We start from the raw sequence: 20838 nt of genomic DNA, 5'->3' as shown, positions 1-20838 counted from the left end.
TGCTGGGAGGGATTGGGGGTAGGAGGAGACGGGGACGACCGAGAATGAGATGGCTGGATGGCATCACCGACTCGATGGACATGAGTTTGAGTGAACTCCGGGAGTTGGTGATGGACAGGGAGGCCTGGCGTGCTGTGATTCATGGGGTCGCAAAGAGTCGGACATGACTGAGCGACTGAACTGAACTAAATGTTCATCCAGTCAGGATACCCTGTTCTCTTATAATGGCTTTCTCTGATTTTTATTTCTGAACTTTTGGATTTAAACCCCTTCAAATTTGAAACAGAGCCAAAAACCACACACAGTTGTTAAGAAGAGTGATGTGCATAATTCTTTAAGGGATTCATTATGGCTTGAGTATCAAGGTGAAGCTTCTTTTTCTTTGGTAGTGGGGAACACACACAGATTCCTATAGTCCCTTTTTCACGTTCTAGAAAACAAGTAGAATATCACCGCTTCTAGCACTTTGTTCAAAACTTGCAACAAGAGGAATAAAAATGGAATGATCCAGTTTTATGATTTGCACTACAGAATGGAAGTACTTATTCCTTAGGTAATGGAAGACAACTTGGAAATCCCTGATGGCAGCCTGGCAGGTGCAACATTGCTGAGTAACTCCAAATATGAGCCCCATAAAACTAGAACTCATTCAGATGTATGTATTATTTGCTTTCAACCAAATGTTTTCAAATGAATTAGGAATCAGACCCCCTTGACAGATTTTTTTTTTCTTCTGATGCATGGGAAATAGAATCTTTACTTTTCTTAGAAGCTGTTAACAAACTTAAGTGATTTAAAAGAATACCAATTGCTCTCTAACTATGGGAATGAAAGGAGAAGAGACCACCTTCCACCCCATACTTCAAACAGATCTACATCTGGTGAGATTTTTTATGCAACAAAAGTCTCCTATGACAAGGTTATTCTAGAGTCAATTCTCTCCTCACAGAACTGTTACCTAATAAAAAGTCTTCATCACATGTATTACACACCCCACTGGCTCTGCTGCAGGTGGAGAGTTTAATTCCTGTTATTCATTGCCAGTGTGCATGATGGAATCTCCATGAACAGCTTGCTTCAGCCTTAACCATCACACCATTGTTTTGCTCAAGTCAGTATGTGGTATTAAGATGCACAGCAAGGTTCAAAATTAGACAAAGTTGGAGTGCCATCTGGGATCATCCTCAAACTCTTTTCACTAACTTTTGAGAGGCAATCTTGAACCACAAACCTTCTGCTGTTCGAGAAGATGCACTCAGACTGTCTGTACTGACACAGTGGGGTGGGTGATCATAGAAACTTAAGGCAGGCACAAATCTTAGATCTTTCTTAAGCATCTCTCACTCAGATCACATCTACACTCTGCTAACTGGTTCCTCTTCCTATAACCTAGGACCGCTCAGACCTGTGCCATGCCAAAGCCATGATGATCCATTGAAACACATCTGATGAAGTCATTTCTCTAATCACCCTTTGAAGACTTCCTCAAAGCATTCAGGATAAAAAGTTAATCTCCATAACATGTAAATCTTTCTTTCCAAATCTGTGCTGTGCTTTTATACCTGCTTATCTCTCTCTCATATATGTAAGTTTCACAGGGTCAGGGATCATGCCTCATGTGTTGCTACTTTCTGGGTCTGGAACATAATGGCAAGTCACACAATATTATTTGATAAATGAAAGAATGAATGAATCTAGCTTCACTGCCCCTTCTACAGACTAGCCTAAAAGTTACAGGGCTTTCCAAAGAGCTCATAACAAATAAAAAGCTTGGACATGCCTACCTGCCTTTCACAATACCATTCTGCCCTCAAATAGAGGCATTCCTATTTCTCAACACCAGGTCAACCACTCTGGAAAGGTCAGCAAAAGCTGCGCTGCATTTAAAGGGGAACCAGAAATTAAAGATGTGTGTGCCACAAATGTGAAGTCCTTCTGTCCCTACTTATCATTTCTGTCACTCTTATGATAAATCTGTTAGCCAGATTTGTTCGGATCTCTTCCTATTACACATAATTAGAATAGGATCTGTTCCTGGGTGGCTCAGACGGTAAAGCATCTGCCTACAGTGTGGGAGACCTGGTTCAATCCCTGGGTCTGGAAGATCACCTGGAGAAGGAAATGGCAACCCACTCCAGTATTCTTACCTGGAAAACCCCATGGACGGTGGAACTTGGTAGGCTACAGTCCATGGGGTTACAAAGAGTTGGACACGACTGAGCAACTTTCACTTTCTGTCCACCTAACGTTCAACAAACATTTGTTGAATTTTGATATGTATGAGGTACAGTTTCAGATTCTGGAGATACTACGATGGATAAGTTTTGTTCCTGGCCTCAAGAAGGTGCAGTCTAGTAGGGAAGACAGGCATGCAAACAAATAATTGCAATATTTTATTATTAGAGATGTGCACAGGATACAGAGACTATTTTAGCACTTACCGAGGTACAGTTATTGTAATATATATTTCCTGCACTGTGAGTTTCCTGTGGGTAAGGACTAGGTCCTCTCTCTTGTTTCCCTCTCTGTGTCTAACACATAGTGGGCGCTCACCCAATATTTGATTGACTGACTGATATGCCATTGGCATAAGAGAATGAGGGGTTTATTCTGCATAGAGGTTATCTCTGGGAAAACTTTAGCAAGGAGATACTTGCACTGGATTTTAATGGATGATTCATTCCCTACCTGGTGGAAAATAGGAGAAAGGGCATTCCTTAATGGAGGAAGAGCAGGTGAGTGTGAAACAGCAAGCTGTGTTGCTGTGTTCCCAGGGCGTGTGGAGCCTGGGCTACGGGTTGCTGTGAGACGTGAGGCTGGAGAATTAGGCCACAAAGACCTGTCAGGCCTTGTGAGCCATCCTGCGGAGTCTGAACGTGATCCTCCAGGCAATGGGAAGCCATTGGAGGTGTGTGAGGAACATGAGCAGATCTGTAAATGAGAAACTCAGTAATGCAGTTCAGTCAGTAGAGAGGTCCCTTATGTGCAATTAATTTCCAGAATATGCTTTCTTATTTAAAAATGATTTAACTCTGCATTTCAGTCAGCCAGGGTATCTTCAGATTTGGTGAGGTTCTCAGGAACACTAAAGACGTCTTCTTAGCTATTAAAAGAGAATATAATCAAAAAGATTCCTTTTCATTCTGAGCTACAACAACTATCAAGGTTCATTTTCCCTACTATGGGTAAAATGGTTTTTCTTATTTGCCTCAAGTCGTTCTACCTCAGAGTAAGAAGCCCATCTCAGAATCTAGGAGGAGTCAATGGTTACCTGAAGAAACTTGGTGAATTGAGTCTCCCACTGATGTTTCCTTCCCCACTGAGGAGAAGGTAATTCAGCTGAATGAGTGGTCTAGTTATGACATTTTCTGCAAATAATTAAACACAACACTCCTTTTGGCTTGGTTTACTTTTTACAGGCAAAATCTACTCTGATTTGCAAATTGTTCCAATTATATCAGTGCCATGCATTTTATGCAGCCTTTAGAGTACCCATTGCTAAGTCAGTGGTTGGTGGGAGCTCTTTTCAACTATCTAGAGGCATATGCTCATATTCATTTCAGAGTAATAAGATGTTTAAATATTTATTTCTTTCCAATAACTGGATAGGCCTAGGTTCTTCATTTTAATAAATTCTGTTCAAATAGCATTGAGTCACTGCTTAGAATATATTGGCACTGAATTTCTTTTATAGTAATGATATTCACATCAGAGACCCATACTTTAGCCCTAGCTCTGCCACTCTGGGAAAACTGCACGACCACTCATGAATCCTTTTTGATAATTGTGAAGTTTTTGTTCTAGCTCTAAAATTTTGAGTATGTTAAAGAGATCTGATTAGTACAAGAATGTGGAAATGAAATAGTTACAGAACTACAAATTGTGGCCTGAGAAATTGATGTTTACAATATGTAGTCATTCTCTTCCAGTGACTCCAAGTGGTCATAAATGGGCTTATTTTAGAAGAAATATAAAATAATTATATAGACACACTTATGCATTCAACAAATATTTACTGATGACCCAATATATGCCAGGCTGAGGATTTAATGACAAAAAAAGAGAAAAAAAATTCCCCTTCTCCAAGAGTTGATTGTCATACTGGAAAAGCAGACAATTTTAGACAGAAAATGACAATAAACTCGAATTAGTATTATCGTGGGAACCTGGTGATGAAGACAAAGCATGTAGCTCAGATCTATCATGGGCTACAAGTCTGGGAAGTCTTCCCTGCTGATATTCTGTCTAAACTAAGACTATCCATGCCTGTGGCTATTATTTGGGAAACTATATTGAATAGAGCATGCAATGAAAATATTTATTTGTCCCAGGCCCACACTATGAGATTAAGACTAAAACAGATTAAGAAGAAGAATCTAAGTACATTTCACAAAATCCCCCACTCCCATTTTTATTGACCATTTGATCATAAATTTACTGACTCACATGGGAATTCTCTTGAATCACAAGATGTAGGCAATAATATTATTTAAGAAATCATCATATCTTGTCTTTAAATATCTAAGGCCCTTCACAGCTGCTCAAGAGCTATTTAATAGATGTATAGAAGCTTTTCAGAATAATTTATTGATTAATGATGGGTTTTAACTTTTCAGTCTTTTCTCATCTCTAATCTCTCTTTATCCCAGAATTTGGAGAACAGGAATTATACTGAGCTGTGGTTTGACCTTAGAGGTTATGAAAAGTCTCCTCTATAACAGATGCTGTGTTTCAGGACAGATCTGATCGCAAATATTCTGTCTTGTGGCCAACACGATTATGTTCGAATTCATCACACCATGAGTTACAAGATTTGGTTTGTAAATATAGTCACCATATGTTACAGAGATAGGTGAACAAGGTAACAGGGTTAGCTCCCTTCAAGAGTCCAGGGGATCTTATGCCATTCCAAAGGAGAATCATAAAGAGATTGAATATTTTGAATTTAAAATCAATCCACTTTGAAGTTGATATAATATTCAAGTTGTTAACTAATTATTCACTGCCTGTCATCTATGTAATATATATAGAAACACACACATATATTTAAAAGGGTTAATGAATAATGGAATTTTAGTTTGAAAGTTTTATAACTTCTAAGGTAATAATAGTATTTAACCTATTTTATAGATGGGAAAGATCACAGAAATTGCTTCCTTTTTAGTGCCACTGCCTTGATTTACTGTTTCTTGGTTTCATATTATTATTCAGCACTTGCTTTCTTATTAACCTTTCTTGTTTCTTTGTCTTTTCTTTCCAATTAGATCAAAAAAGGTTCTTTGAGGGTAGGGACTGTGTTCTTCTTCCAGAATTCCCTGTAATTTTGCAACTATTAGGCCTTCAATGAATATTTACTAATGGCTGTGAGTAGTTCAAAACCCAGAAACAAATTAGCTACAGAACTACACATTGTGATGATTAAAAACATTTCAGATGATGATTCTCAAACTTTAATGTGCACGATAATAAGGGAAGCCTATTAAATTGGTAGATTCCCAAATCTTATTCCCAAAGAGTCTTATGTTTTAAAACATTTCTTCTTCCTTTCCATTATCATTATTAGGTAGAACAATAGTAAATCAAATTTAGGAAAAACAGGACATACCTGTAGGGTCTGGGACTGCCCTGATGTTTCTTGTAGAGAAAGGACTTGATGTAAGGTACCCCCAATACACCCTGCTTTCTTCTTTCCTTCCATAAATACTAATTGTGTGCTGACCAATGGCCAAGCATTAGGCCTGAAGTTATACTGTTCAGCAAGAAGTATAAATATTTGCGGTCAAAGCACTTAGATTATACTTGGGGGGAGGGCAGACAAGACACAAACAAACTTTCAGATTATTTCAGATATTGTTAAGTATTATTAGGGAAATGAAACAGGCTGGTAAAATAGAGAATGACTGTTGAGAAGGGGGCTATTTAAAGAATTCGATACCTAAGAAGATGATATGTGATCTGAGGACCAAACAACCAGAAGGAATCAACCATGCAAAAGATCTTGGGCAAGAGCTTTCCAGAGAGATGAAACAGCTAGTGCAAAGGTCCTGAGGCGCAATGAGTGTGCAAGGATCAGAAAGAGGCCAGAATGCCTGACACTTGTAAGGGAGCCAGGTCAGATTCATCCACTAGATACAAAATGGGCTTTGGCATAACAGTATCTTGGGATTACTCCTATGGGAAGTTGGAGAAATACTTCTGGATTTCAGAATTAAGAAAGGTTAACTATTTTATTAACCTTATAAGAATACTTTTTCAGTTTAAAACAATTACATTATTGGAAATTTTTACCAATAAAAAACTGTTCATTTCATGATTTCTTTTAGTTGATGCTTTGTGATAATAGAGTTTTGTCATCATTGGCGCTTTACATTTTATAATACTTGAGCACTGCAAATGAGTCACTTTAAATTTCTTTGAGAACCAAATTATCCTTCACTCAATGCCTCAAATATTATAAAACAGTCTAATGAATGACATAAACTTATATCTGAGAATGTATATACCTCTCTAAAAAAAGAATTCTTATGTCATAATTTCAAAGTAAGTTATATGACATATGCCTTTTTAGTGAAAGAAGAGAGTGAAAAAGTTGGCTTAAACTCAACATTCAGAAAACAAAGCTCATGGCATCTGGTCCCATCACTTTATGGCAAATAGGTGAGGAAACAATGGAAACAGTGACAGACTTTACTTTTGGAGGCTCCAAAATCACTGCAGATGGTGACTGCAGCCATGAAATTAAAAGATGCTTGCTCCTTGAAAAAAAAGCTATGACCAACCTACACAGTATATTAAAAAGCAGAAACATTACTTTGCCAACAAAGGTCCGTCTGGTCAAGGCTATGGCTTTTCCATTAGTCATGTATGGATATGAGAGTTGGACTATAAAGAAAGCTGAGCACCGAAGAACTGATGCTTTTGAACTGTGGTGTTGGAGAAGACTCTTGAGAGTCCCTTGGACTGCAAGGAGATCCAACCATTCCATCCTAGAGGAAATCAGTCCTGAATATTCTCTGGAAGGACTGATGCTGAAGCTGAAACTCCAATACTTTGGCCACCTGATGTGAAGAAGTGACTCATTGGAAAAGACCCTGATGCTGGGCAAGATTGAAGGCAGGAGGAGAAGGGGATGCCAGAGGATGAGATGGTTGGATGGCATCACTGACTCGATGGACATGAGTATGAGTAAGCTCCAGGAGTTGGTGATGGACAGGGAAGCCTGGTGTGCTGCAGTCCATGGGGGTCACAAAGAGTCAGACATGACTGCGCAACTGAACCTTCTTTTCCAGTTTTGAATTCTTTTTTCAACTCTTGCATTGATTTGTCTTAGCATTCCAACTACACATCTACTAATTAATAGAGATAGTACTATTACCTCTAAAGCAGTTTGGTTTTGTCTGTATAACTGAGTACTTAAGGAAAGAAAGAACCAAGGCAAGCATGCCACCGGTACACGTAAAATCCATTCCTGCTAAAGCGAGAGAGCAGTTCAGCTTCAGACCCTATGATCACTGCTCTTTATAAGCATTTAAGCAAAGGGCAGCCCAGGTGACAAGTTGGCCTTCTGTGATAAGAGCTCCTGTCCACTGGAAGGGCTTCCCTTGTTGCTCCACTGGAAATGGGAATTGGCTCACAGTTTCATTTCACAGGGTCCACCAGATGGCCAATGACTTTACCTACCCGGAGCCAATCCAGTCTGGACATAGAATGTGCTACATGCCCCCTCCCACTCTGCTGGGAGAATAGGTACTTTTCTCTGGGGGGTGGTTTGATTTAGTGTGTGTGGGTGTGTGTGTGTCTGTGTGTGCAAGCACACACATGTGTATTTTAGTTTGATTGTACATTATGCTGCAGTTCAAAGGCCGAAGTTTCCCCAAACCATGAAACCTGGCTTCTTTGCTTAGATCTGGCAGATCTGATTAGAAATCAATGGCTTCCAAAAACAGGGACCAGGAAATGCCAGGATGCAGATACAGTAGCTGCAGTAACAGACATGTAACAAGATGGAAATGAGTTAGTGGGAGATTTGTAGGGAAAAGTTTAGGGGAAGGGTTGGGAATGAACAGAAAAAATCTAAGACAAAGTGAAATGGCTTCATTGTCACAAGAAACTGCAAGAATCCCTCACTTACTTAGTCATACTGGAATTACAATTTCCGCTCACATCTTTTGTGAAAGAGGAAGTAGGGAATATGACCATGGAAAGTGATATTTTAAGCTTCTACACATATTGCTCATCACTGGCTTGACTTGCGGCATGTCTTTCAACAAAAGCACATAGTGATTTAATCTCAACAGTAATTCAGTCTGCAGCGTATGAGACAAGACTATCATTGCAGACAGGCGGTAATTTGTGAAATTCAGGTGTTGGGGATTAGGACCGCCTGTTGAATTTAATCTTGGAGTTATAATGTTAATACCGTCATGTAACCGAACAAAAACACTACATATTTATCAGACTTTGGGACCTCCAGCCATGGGGATGTGAACGTTTTCTTAAGTGGTATCTGTAACCTTCTCCAGATTCAGTAAATCAATGGCAAATAGAAAGTCTGTTGGAATTCTAATTCAGTATGCAGCAGCATATGGCTTGGTGGTCATCACAGTCAGGACACCCCATAATTATTCTAAAGCCTGATGTGAGAGTGGGGGACAAAAGCAATCAGAGCATCATCCGGCAACACAATAAGAATAGAAAAGCTTTCATTTCTTACCTTCCTCAGTATTAACTGGAAAGAAAATTCCCAGCAATAGTCTGACAAATGATTTCTACCTCTGCTTAAGCAAGACTATATATAGGAAAATCCCAAGTAAACCTAAACAGCAACTGGGAGAGAACATAAACATTTTACATGTGTACCTTCAGATAGCCATTGGAAATGAAACTTTGCCCAACTTCCAGTCAGTAAACAGCAGCAGTAAAGTGATTACTGGCTTCCCTGGCGGTTCAGTTGTAAAGAATCTGCCTGCCCAATGCAGAAGACACAGGTTCGACCCCTGGGTCGGGAAGATCCCCTGAAGAAGGAAATGACAACCCACTCCAGTATTATTGCCTGGGAAATCCTATAGACAGAGGGGCCTGGAAGCCACAGTCCAAGGGGTCGCAAAGAGTTGGACATGACTTAGAGACTAAACAACAACAACAAACTGACTACTTTCTGAGCACTTATATTTCATTCAGTGGGACAATTGCAATAATGCCTAAAGAGAAGGTACTGGTTTTAAGATCTGCATTTGTTCCTTTGCTTGAGGCAGGGTAAATTTTTTGAACCCTTTGGGTATGGAATTTTGTGAGAAGTTGGTTTTCTATAAAAGAATTTCATTAATATTATCTACAAAGACCTTCCTGGTCACATTTACAATTCTCTGCTAAGAATTCCAAGGTCTTCCACACATATCTATCATTCACAAAACACTTTACAGTTTACAAAACCCTTTACTACAGATAATCTCAATTTCTCATATATAGTGTCCATATTCCTTCCCCAAAAGGGCTGTTCTTCAATTTAAAGAAATACAATGCTGATTCACTGAAAATGAAAACTAGTATATTGGTGTGAATAAACACTGTTTTGAAAAAGAACATGAGGGCATCATATTTTGCCTTAAGCTATCAATATTCTTAGCTGGTGCTGGTCCAGCAGGAGAGCACAGGAAGGGAAGTACTAGCAACATCTTCCTAAAGGTAGATCACAGCTTTCAGCAAATTTACCTTTTGACATCCCTATTAACCAAAGCTTCGCAAATGCTAGCCATTTCCATTAAACAACAGCCATGAAAATCCACCATGTTCAATAGATTCACGATAAACATAAACACCACATCCATCCACAGTCAGAAGTCAGTGCACAAACTTTTCTAGGACTCAGCCCTTATGGGTTGCTTGCAGATACAAAGTATGCAATCAGTAACTTAAAGAGAAACAGAAGCCTTAACTGTGAAACTGACCACTGTTTCTACTTTTGATTTTAAGATCTATCACCAGACTCCTCCCCAGCAAATCACTTCCTAACGAAATCTCTCCCACTTTTCTGCTTCCTGAATCCTTCCAGTGCAAGTTCCACATTTTCAAAGAAACTTTCCTTAATCCTACCAGAGCAGAGATCTTTCTCATCTCTGTATTCCAACAATAATAACTGTTTATATCCAATATTTCCCATATATTTATATTTACCGTCTATCTCTCTGTCATCTATCCATCCATTCATATTTCATGGCATGTTGTTTTTTCTCCACAGGCACTCAAAGATTTCTAAAGGTTGGGTCCTGCCTTAAATTCCTTTGTACCCTCCAAACTCCTTAGCATTATACATCGCATAAGTGAGTAGAAGTATTTTGATTGCCACTTTTAAAAGTCTGACTTTTTCATGCATGAGAAAAGCCACCTTTTCACACAAAAGGAGCACCTCCTAAATATTACTTTGGTTCACAACCATAAAACGTAGTAATACATACAGCAGAACAGTTGGGTGGTTTCAAGAGGTAGGTTTATAGAGCATATATGGAATGGAATGGTGTTTTAATAAAAATATATTAACAGCTTCAAATAATGAGAAATATATTTAAACTGTATTCAAATATCTTTTTAAAATCAGGAAACTTGATTACAATTCTCCCAGAGGCTTCACACTCTGAAACCAGAGATTTATTATTCCAGGGAAAGAAAGCTCAATTTCTTAAAAATTCATCTTATTAATTATTAGCCAAGCCATGCAGCGGCTTCCCGGAAGGCAGAGGAAAACAGGCCCTCAATGATGAGTTTCAAGCCAATGGAAGCTGAGTTTGTGCCTCAAGCCTTCTGCGCCTGCCTGGGCACTGCTCTCCAGGGCTGTGGTAATTCAGCCCTGAGCATCCGAAGCAGAGATCAGATAGGAATCTGCGAGCCTGAGCAGCGGCCGGCAGAGGACCAGCTGCTATTTAGCTTCAGGCACCCTGTCCGAGGTAACCGCTCGGACTGGTACCCGCTCCATTCCCGGGTCTCCTCCCACTAGGGTGCGACTCGGCGGCCAAACCCGAGGCTTCAGGAATCCAGCACCCAGCAGTAGCTGTCATTCCGGGGATGAGCGGTTCTAGTTCCAGGGACGGTTCCTGTTAGGAAATTAGGCTTTGAGGTGCACCCATCTCATCCCTGTTCCCTAAAAAACTTTGCTACCTTCTCCAAATAGAAATCCACACCAAGTAGTAACTATCCCATCCCACCCCACAGGGTCCACTCCCCCTTCCAGCCTCCGAATGGCACCTACTCACGGCGCCTCCCAGCCCCGGGGAAGGGGGCAAGCTCAGGTGTGCGGGATCCCCAGGCTGGGTGGCGGGCAGGCTGGCGAGCGAGCTGTCACCTTGTGGTCCACCACGCCGAGGTATCCGTCCAGTGGCCGCGGTCCCGCGGGGGTCTCCGGGCGCGGCGGGGGGCTGCTCTCCGCCGACCGCCGGGAGCTGAGGGTCGCCGCTGCCTGCTGCTGCTGCGGGGGCCGCTCCTTCTGGCCTCCGAGGCTGCTGTACACGAGCAACAAGCTGGTGCACATGGTGGTGAGCGCTAAACACACTGCCAGACCATGGCGCTGCGGGCGGGCGGGAGAGAGCACAGGACAGTCTCTGAGCGCCGACCGGGGAGGAGCGCGCCCGGCGGGGACACCGGCGCGACGGTCAGACAGGACGGGCGGGGGAGGTCGGGGACGGGGGCTGCGTGGTCCGGTTTCTACCCCGGCCGCGCGCAGCCGGGGCAGAGAAGGCACAGTCCCCGGGGTACCGCAGGGGATGCTCCCTGCGCGTCTCGGCTCTCGGCCGCCGCCGCCTCCCACATCTCCTGGCAGAGGACAGGTGGTGCGCGGCGCCCGGCTATGCGAGGGACAGCGCTCCGGCGGCGGGGGCAGGGGCGGGCTTGCACTTTGGGAGGGGGCCCTCTGCCCCCAGCTCGGCTGCTGGAACGTCTAGCCTCTCCTTTCGGGACCCGTGGGGCTCTACCTCGGCCATCCTTGCAAGTTTGAAATACGACAAGGAAATCAAGAAAGTCGGCAAAGGTCCCCCGCTTCCCGCCCCTCTTAGTTTTTGCCAAGCTGTTGCTTTAGGGCAATCCCCATTCCCAAGCAAGACGCCCACCACTCCTAGGTTTCTCTAGCTCTCCCCTGACCGCTCGGAACTCCGGCCGGAGATCCAGGAGCCCAGCAACCCGAGTTCCCGTTCCGGCTCTGGGATTCCGAGCCTGGCAGAACCGAGGAATCGGGAGTAGACCCGGAGCAGGTGAAAAGTTCTCCCTTTGTAACGGGCGATCTAGCAGCTCAGGGTTAGGCGCCCTGGAGATCTCCCGTGCGCCCTGGGGACGCTGCGCCCCGGGATCCCGCCGATGCCCAGAGGAGTTACAACAAATGACTCACCACCAGGGTCTTCATTTTGGGCACTTCTTTTGTGCGGAATCCTTAGGCACACGCGTCCGGGGCCACTTTTTCTTGAAGGGTTTCCATCGTGGGTGATGGGGCGGAGGCGGCTTTGATTTTCGCCCGGCGGCCAGCCTCGGCTGAGTGAGCAGGGGAGCCGCGGGACCCAGGAAGCGCCGCTGTTGCAGAGATTAGAGACAGAATTAAAACTGAACCGGACCCTCGTAGTCTCTCAGCGATCTACACAACTGCCGCCTGCCGCCGCCTGCTGGGTCCTAAAGACCTCTTCATTCCCCCCTTCCAGCCCCCAAATAGTAATCTCAGGGGAGTAGAATTTCTTGGGCGAGAGAGTTAACCGTGCCAGTATACCCACCTTTTAGTCCAAGGGCTTATTTATCTTTTATGAAGTCATCAAGTAAAAAGGAAGAGGGAATCCAGTTGGATTCTGGACATGATAGCCATTTGAAAATTTGCAAACTAATATTTCTGTTTTGTGATTTCGGTAAAAGCAAATCAACAACCGAAATGTCAATAGCTCTATTTGTAGAATTTACGTTTATGTTCTTAGCAGGGAGGGTTCTGTCATGAAATTTTTTTTTCAAGTAAATTAATTAATATTTCAGTTTTCCAACTGTAAGCTTTCTGATATTCTCTTCCCCCTTAATTTTACTTTTTAGATTTAGTGATTCTCATGCAATCTTTATAGCCTCATTTTCATCCAAATTATTTCATTCATTACATGTTTTAAATATTGTAATTTATTTTTAAAATCAGAACCTTGAGGTTCCTAGTGTTCATCTAAATGATTTAAGTGTTAAGAACATTCAGCACATCATATCCACAGGATTAACTGGACCTGTAGATTCTTCTTAATTTAAATGAAAGATTTGTGGCTGCTAGAGATAAAATTGTTTACTGCTTATATTGTAAGAATCTTAAGGCCTTTAGTGCTATCCTTGTGTTGTTCTACTGCATTGACAGTATATAATTTCACATTTAGAACTCAAATTGAAATTTAAAAAAATAATTATTTGTTTTTTCTCAGGAAATGCATATCGATATCTTGTTTAAAGGATGATCTCCCCTTCTCCCACCCCATGTTGAATTACAAATGGCATTTGCTAAATATCTAATTTAGTTAGAAACATATTTCTTGTGAAATTGCTCAGTGAGAATAGTCGTCTTAATGTATTACTCAATACCTCACCTGTAGCAGTGTAATGTTAAAGATTACATTAAGATGAAAATGATCAGCAGACCAAGTGAACCATAGGCACAATAAGAGCTTTCTCAAGGCCAAAGAAGGCATTACAATCCGTTTTTTAATCTTCACTAATCCATTGCTGGATTGATGATACAACAGAAACTATTTTTAACTTATGAAGCACCCGTCTATACTCAGTATTAAGAAAGTTAAAATTAGTCACTGCAACAATTACTGTCAATGCTTTGTGTTTGGAGGAAAGCAAGAAACATATGGGATTTAGCCTTTCAAGGAAGAACAAAAATTTCCAAACAGTGTCCAACATTGCCAGCCTTGAAGCTATTTATTCAATTTGTGCTTTAGGCATGAATAGTACCAGTTGTTAGGGCAAAAAAAGCAGCAGCCAGAGGAGAATCTTATCGAGTCTTGGCAATTCTTTATTGGATGGTTGCTCTTGACACTTGAATTAGGGAAACAAAGGACCAACTTAATGAATTGGTGCAAGCAGATTATCTGTGTTTCTCCAGGGCTACTTTTGAGATGCTACTAGACATAGCTTCTGCATTTTTCAGAATGATTCCCCTTCCATCTAGTATGTTGCCCGGTGACCAATAAAACACTTCTAATATATTTTGCCATGCCAAACAGAGCCATCATATTTATGATTTAAGCTCATGGCAGCACGTTGGACATCTGTTACACAGTATGTCTGACCAAATTCATTAAGCTTGTGCTTTTTTTCCCCCTCTCCTGGGATAGCAGTTAGCAAGTAGCTTGATCTACTTATGAGAGGACCAGGATAAATTTGAAAAATGTAATTCTGAAGTTGATTTGAATAATTTCATGGTCTCTGGCTTTCAAATATTTGATTAGATTGATGCAAAGTTTTTAGGCACTGTGGCCTGAGAGACAAATGGACAAGGGCCCTTGGGGAGGGCAGATAAAACAAGTGACAAAAGTGAAAATCCTTGTGCTGTTCAGTGTAATGATCATTTAATGATCATCTGCTATCTGGTGGTTTTATATTAGGAAATTCAGAGAGGAATAAGACACAGATCCTGTCATCTAAGAGCTCACAACCACACACAAGGGTGTGTGTGTGTGTATGACAAGTCTGAAAGCTGGTAATGAAAGATTGAATTAAACATATATTTGTGAAGTGCCGACCATATTAAGCATCTCTGCTGGTGAACACCTATTACATGCCAGGCGTGGGGATACCTGGATAAATAGATAACATGCTGCCCTGAAGCAACTCACAGCCCAAATAACTGCCATGAATCTTTATATTACAAAGAATTAGGAAACAATCAACACGCTTGGCTTGTTTTTCAGCTTCTGAGTGCTAGCTTATTATTACCCGAGGGGCTCAATATCTTAAGGGTATCCACCTCTGTTGATGTAACTTTTTGCACACTTTTAAGCTAGTGCTTTGAAGAGCCAGAAACAGCAGAAAATAGGCAGCATTCACAGACACCTGATTGACTTGGAGACAAGTAGACAAGTCAATAAAGTGTTTTAGTTCATCTAACTTGTCCAGTTCAATACAAAGTGAGTCGAGGAATCACAATTTGCTTCTCAAAATCCAGGTAGCTGAGATGGATTTCTCACCATTTAAAATTTTGCCACATTTCTGCCTCTGGTGCCATCACATCCAATCAGACAGATTATTACTTTTGAAAGAAAAAGAAAGGAAAGGCAAGGAAATCGCGTGTTCCACTATGTAGGTTATGAGGCAAATTGAAGGTAAGGATTTATGAAATAAGGCATGTCATAGGTTGAGAAGGTGGGATCTAGAGGTTGAAGGGAATGCGTGCCTGTACACAGGGCCACAGAGGCGCCCGAAAGCTACCAGGGAAAAGGAAAGACAGATTGCTGGAAACTAGTGAGCCTGCCCATGACTGCTAAATGACCTCTCAAATCAGAAACAAATATTTCAAACATTGCAAAGATGTATGAAAAGCAGAAAACAACATAGTGTAAGCTGCATTTAGTTCAGTTCAGTTCAGTCGCTCAGTCGTGTCTGACTCTTTGCGACCCCATGAATCACAGCACGCCAGGCCTCCCTGTCCATCACCAGCTCCTGGAATTCACTCAGACTCATGTCTATCGAGTTGGTGATGCCATCCATCCATCTCATTCTCTGTCGTCCCTAAGACATAAATGATTTCTACTTTATGACCTTAAAGAAAAAAATGCTATGATAAATGCTACAAGAGCATAAAGTTTCATAATGGCAGAAAGTCCTAGAACAAACTGATATTTGTTTCTCAATTTCCTTAACTCCTTTTACTTCACCTGTTGCGAGCTCAGTTGCTCGGTGTCTGACTCTTTGGACTATAGCCTGCCAGGCTTCTGTCTGTGGGATTTTCCCAGCAAGAGTGGGTTGCCATTTCCCCCTCAGGGATCGTCCCAACCCATAGCCTGTGCCTGATGGGCTGAGTGATTGGGAACAAGTCCATGGAATTTGGCTGTCAGGACCCAGATTCTGACTTTAACACTTCCCAGTGCTGTGACCTTGGGTAAGTGATTTAGCTGTACCTTGATTTATCTGTGAAGGAGCAACTACAAGAGCACCTGCCTCAAAGCATTGTTGTGAAAGTTAATTGAGTTACTACAAGTAAAGTGTCAAGAGGAATACTCAGACCATTGGTTTAGTCAAATATGATTCTTTGCGACCCCATGCACTGTGGCCCACCAGGCTCCTCTGTCCATGGGATTTTCCAGGCAAGAATACTGAAGTGGGTTGCCATTTTCTTCTCCAAGGGATCTTCCTGATTCAGGGACTGAATGTAGGTCTCCTGCATTGCAGGTGGATTCTTTACTAACTGAGTCACCAGGGAAGCCTAACAGATTGTTAGCTGTTATGAACAATACTTTGATAAATAAATTAATGCTTTGATTACTAATACTATGATTAATAGACTGGATTTGAAGGGGAAAAATCAGGGTTTGACCTGTGTGACCAAGAACTGCATGACTTTGTCCAAAGAACTTCAAAATATTAAAACTGTAAACTGACCTGTAAACTGAATATAGCTAAGCCTAGCCCCCAAATTGTTGGAGGGCTTATTATGATGTTGTGTAATCGACTGCTTTGTAAACTATGAAGCTCTGCATGAGCTAAGATAATAGAAACTCATTCATTCTTCCAAGAAATATTAGTTGAGCATCTACTATGTGCCAGGGACATAGTAATGTGACAAAGACAAATAAGCCCATGAAGCTTATATTTGAGCTAGAGCAATGAAGTAATAGAATGTCAGGAACTAGGAAAAAATAGCAGGGTAAAGCAGGCTAGAGGTTGGGATGGGATGTAGTACTGTTTTAGTTGGGATAGTGATGTTTGAGGAGAGGTTTTAATAAAGTGAGGGAGGGAGCCATGAAGCTGCCTGGAGGAGGAGCATTTCAGGCAAAGGAAACAACCTATGAGAAGACCATGAAGTAAGAGCTTGATTGGCATGCTAAAGAGCCAGCAAGGAGGTGGTATAGCTGGAGTTGGAGGGAATGAGAGGAAGAGTTGTGGAGGGGAGCACAGAGTGGTAGTCCAGGGCTAGATCGTCTAGCACCTCATAAACCACGAAAGCGCAGAGGGAAGGAAACCCATTGGAGGGTTTGGAGCAGAGGAAGGCCATGGATTCTTACTGTTCTGGAAAGAAAGATCACCTGGCTGCTGTGCAGAGAAGAGCCTTTAGGGGAGCAAGAATAGGAGGCAGACTGCTTAGGAAGCTCTTGCAGTGGTCTAGGTGGGACAAGGTGGTGGTGCTTTCAGGAGAAGTGACTGGTTTAGGGATTTGTTGGTACTGGGTATGAGACATGAGAAAAAGAAAGTAGGCAAGCAAACGCAAGGCTTCAGACCTGGGCAGCTTGGGGAAAGATATTACCAACTCCAAGATGACAAATGCTCTGGAAAAGCAGGTTTGGGGGGCTGAGAATGGAAATTTGCATGCAGATGTTCTCAGTATGAAATGTCACAGGCGACTGGAATTCAGGCATAATGTGGGATTAGAGACATGAACAGGGCATCACCATTCAGGAAAGGATGAAGTCACCTAGGAATAAGCCAGGACACAGACGAGAGGAGGTCACCAGCCTGAGCCCTGGGAGCTCCAAATTTCAGATGCCGAGAATAGAAGACATTATTACAACAATGATAATACTGAAGAAAACAATAAATGGCTCTCTGAACTTGATTTGATTTAGGTGGCTGATTATTTTCATTTTGAATGGATTTTCCGTTCCAAGATAGTTAGTCATTTATGCCCTCAAAGCACTTTTCAAATTCTGTTATTGTACCAAACATATTCATTTATGTATTTATTGTTCATCCTTGCTTCTAGATCGTAAATTTTCCAGAACGGGAACTGTGTCCTATTACTGTTTATACCCTACAAGCCCAGCACATAAGTGAGGGTAAAAAATATCAATCACTAACATTTATTCAGCTCCTTACTATGTGCCAGCACTAATCTGAGAGTTTTATATGTATTCACTCCTTCATTCCTCACAACAACCCCATGAGGTAGGTACTGTTATTTTCCCCATTTCACAAATGAGTGGACTGAGACTCTGAGAGTCATTTGTGGAAAGTCAGTCAGACTTTGGTGCCTTTGGTGAGTGGTGAGCATTAGACTTGGTTAGATAGTATCACCGACTCAATGGACATGAAACTGAGTAAATTCTGGAAGATAGTGAAGGACAGGGAAGCCTGGTATGCTGCAGTCCATATGGGGTAACAAAAAGTCAAACACGACTTAGCAACTGAGCAACAACAGCATTAGGCTAAATAAATATTTGTTAAAACAAATAAATATTAGTTTAAGAATGAATGGATAGAAGCTTTGTAAGAGTTCCCAGAACCAAGTTCCTCTACTAAACCCCAAACTAGTCTGATTTATAAGAATAAATTTACACCAAATATTTAGATAATATGACCCAGAACAGTTCCTTGTTTTGTGATATACTGTTTTGCTACTTTTGTTTTTTCCAGGTATATTTTACAGACAGTAAAATACATAAAACTAGGTGTACAGTTTAATGAGTTCTGACAAAATTATGCATTTGTTACCACCACCGCTATCAAGTTATAGTTCATGTCTATCATCCCAGAGAATCCCCTCATGCTTCCTTCCAGTTAGACTAACCCTCACCCAGTAAGCAAAGAGGCAAACGTGGTCCTAATTTTTATCTATATTAGCCTTGTAGAACATAATATAGATGAAAACATACAGCATATGCCCTTTAGTCTGACTTTTTTCATTTAACATGCTATTTTGAGGTTTCTCCAAGTTGTTGGGTATTCTAAGAGTTTATTCCTTTTTATTGCTTAGTACTCATGTTGTTTGAAAATGACACAATTGTTTTTATCCAATCACCTGTTAATGAATATTTGGGTTGGTTCCAGTTTGGAGCTTTTAGGAATAAAGTTACTAAGTGCATTCTCGTCTTTTGGTAGACGCATGGTTTCATTTTTCTTGCATAAATACCTAAGAATGAAATGGTTGGGTCATGTGACAAGTGTCTGGTTAACTTTAGAAGAAATTGTTAAACTGTTTTCCAAAGTGGTTGGACCATTTTTTATTCCCACCAGCAACAGATGAGAGTTTCCATTGTTCCCCATCCTGTCAGCATATGGTGTGGGCAGTCTTTTAAAGGTCTCTTTGCTTTTGTACAGTTTTCCAGATAAAGCTGGAAATCCTTGCTCAGTATCCCGGGTCCTTCCTAACTATGCATCCACCATTCCCTTTGAATCTCATCTTCTGACTCTCTACCTAGGGATGCTTTGAATTAGCCATAAAAACTGTTCTTTGAATTTATAGTATTTATGGCCAGTCATCTGGGTCTTTCAACAAGCCCCTTTTCTGTCCTACTTCTTCACATCTCAGCTTGTACAGCATCCACCAGTATCCCCTCCTGTATAAACCTGCAGGTGCACAGTGAGGCCCCTCCTTAATTCGTCCCCAGCTCAGTTAAAAGCACAGGCTTGGCGTCATACAGACCAGGTTTTGCCCAATCTTTGACACTAACTCTAATGTGACCGAGAAGCCACTGACTGCCTTTCTCAGTGTCCTCATTTGTAACAGGCAGATAGTAAAACTTTTCAAGCCCAGTAACTGTGTAGACAAAATATACTAACATATGGATAGGGTTCATCACCATACTGACTATACAGATGGATCAAACAAAAGATCTGTTTTCTTAAGGGGTTGCTTGTTTGGTAAAAAGAGAGAGGCATTCATCCTCAGATATTTACTGAGCTTATAATAAAAATAATAGTTAATAGGTGTTGTGTGCCTGCTGTCAGGCATTGTGCTAATTGTAGGCTTTTAAAATCTGGTATGATGTCATTTCCGCTTTACCAATAAGGAAACTGAAACATTGAGATCTGAGGCCCTTTGCTCAAGGTCACGTGGCTAGAAAGGGACGAAACCAAGATCTGCCCAGGTCTGTCTGACTGCAGAGCCTTCCTTCACAAGCTCCATACTCCACACTCCACTGTTTTCTAAATTCTCTGACTCAAGGCCAAGTCTTCCACTAGATTCTGGAGATGCAAAGAGGAGAAAGACCCAGTCCTCTAAAGACAAATCCATGATCAGGTAATATTACCCCAAAGGGCTTCCCTGGTGGTTCAGATGGTAAAGAATCTGCCTGCATTGTGGGAGACCCAGGTTCAATCACTGGGTTGGAAAGATCCCCTGGAGAAAGTAATGGCTATCCACTCAGGTATTCTTGCCTGAAGGAGTCCATGAACAGAGAAGCCTGGTGGGCTATAGTTCATGATGTTGCAAAGAGTTGGATACAACTGAGTGACTAACTCTTTTTCTTTCAGGCTAAGTGTAAAAGTTGAGTTATAAATGAAGGATTAAAAGAGGTCCCAGAAAAGGGACATATGGCTGTGTGAGAATGCTTCAGATACGATTTCTGGCAAAAGAGGAATGTTTAGTTGGTTTTAAAGGATCACCAGAAACAGATCAAGAGGAGGCCTGTGTCCCTTGGCAGAAAGGACAACATAACAAAGCAAAACTCATGATAGGTGCTGAAAACAGACAGCTTGTGGGTAAGAAGTTACCAGGTTCTGTACATTTGTGCAGGTTGTGCTATGTGTAAGGATATACATCTAAATGGTTGTTGCAGTCATAGATGCTGCAGATTTGTATATTTTCTTTTCATCAATTTCCTTGAAAATGACCAGAAAGCATCTTACTCTACACATATCAGAATAATATAACAATTTTTGATTAGATGGAAGTAAAGCGTTCTAAGT

At 41.5% G+C, this 20838-nt stretch overlaps 1 protein-coding gene across 2 annotated transcripts in view; it reads right to left on the bottom strand.

Annotated features, from left to right (window-relative positions):
* The window catches only part of ST6GALNAC5 (ST6 N-acetylgalactosaminide alpha-2,6-sialyltransferase 5), a 212636-nt gene extending 200251 nt beyond the window's left edge, over positions 1-12385 (bottom strand). For both annotated transcript variants that reach the window (XM_055402599.2, XM_088834866.1), the window contains exons 1-2: positions 12371-12385; positions 11336-11557 (exon numbers count right to left, since the gene is read on the bottom strand). In XM_055402599.2, the coding sequence (XP_055258574.2) occupies positions 11336-11557; positions 12371-12385 (237 nt within the window). The remainder of the gene's footprint in view (positions 1-11335; positions 11558-12370) is intronic.
* Positions 12386-20838: the final 8453 nt, after the last annotated feature.

The sequence above is a fragment of the Moschus berezovskii genome, chromosome 4 (assembly GCF_049115385.1).
Source record: "Moschus berezovskii isolate FMDL1 chromosome 4, NW_MosBer_1.0, whole genome shotgun sequence".
Classification (NCBI taxonomy): domain Eukaryota; kingdom Metazoa; phylum Chordata; class Mammalia; order Artiodactyla; family Moschidae; genus Moschus; species Moschus berezovskii.
This window is presented reverse-complemented; position numbering and strand designations above follow the sequence as displayed.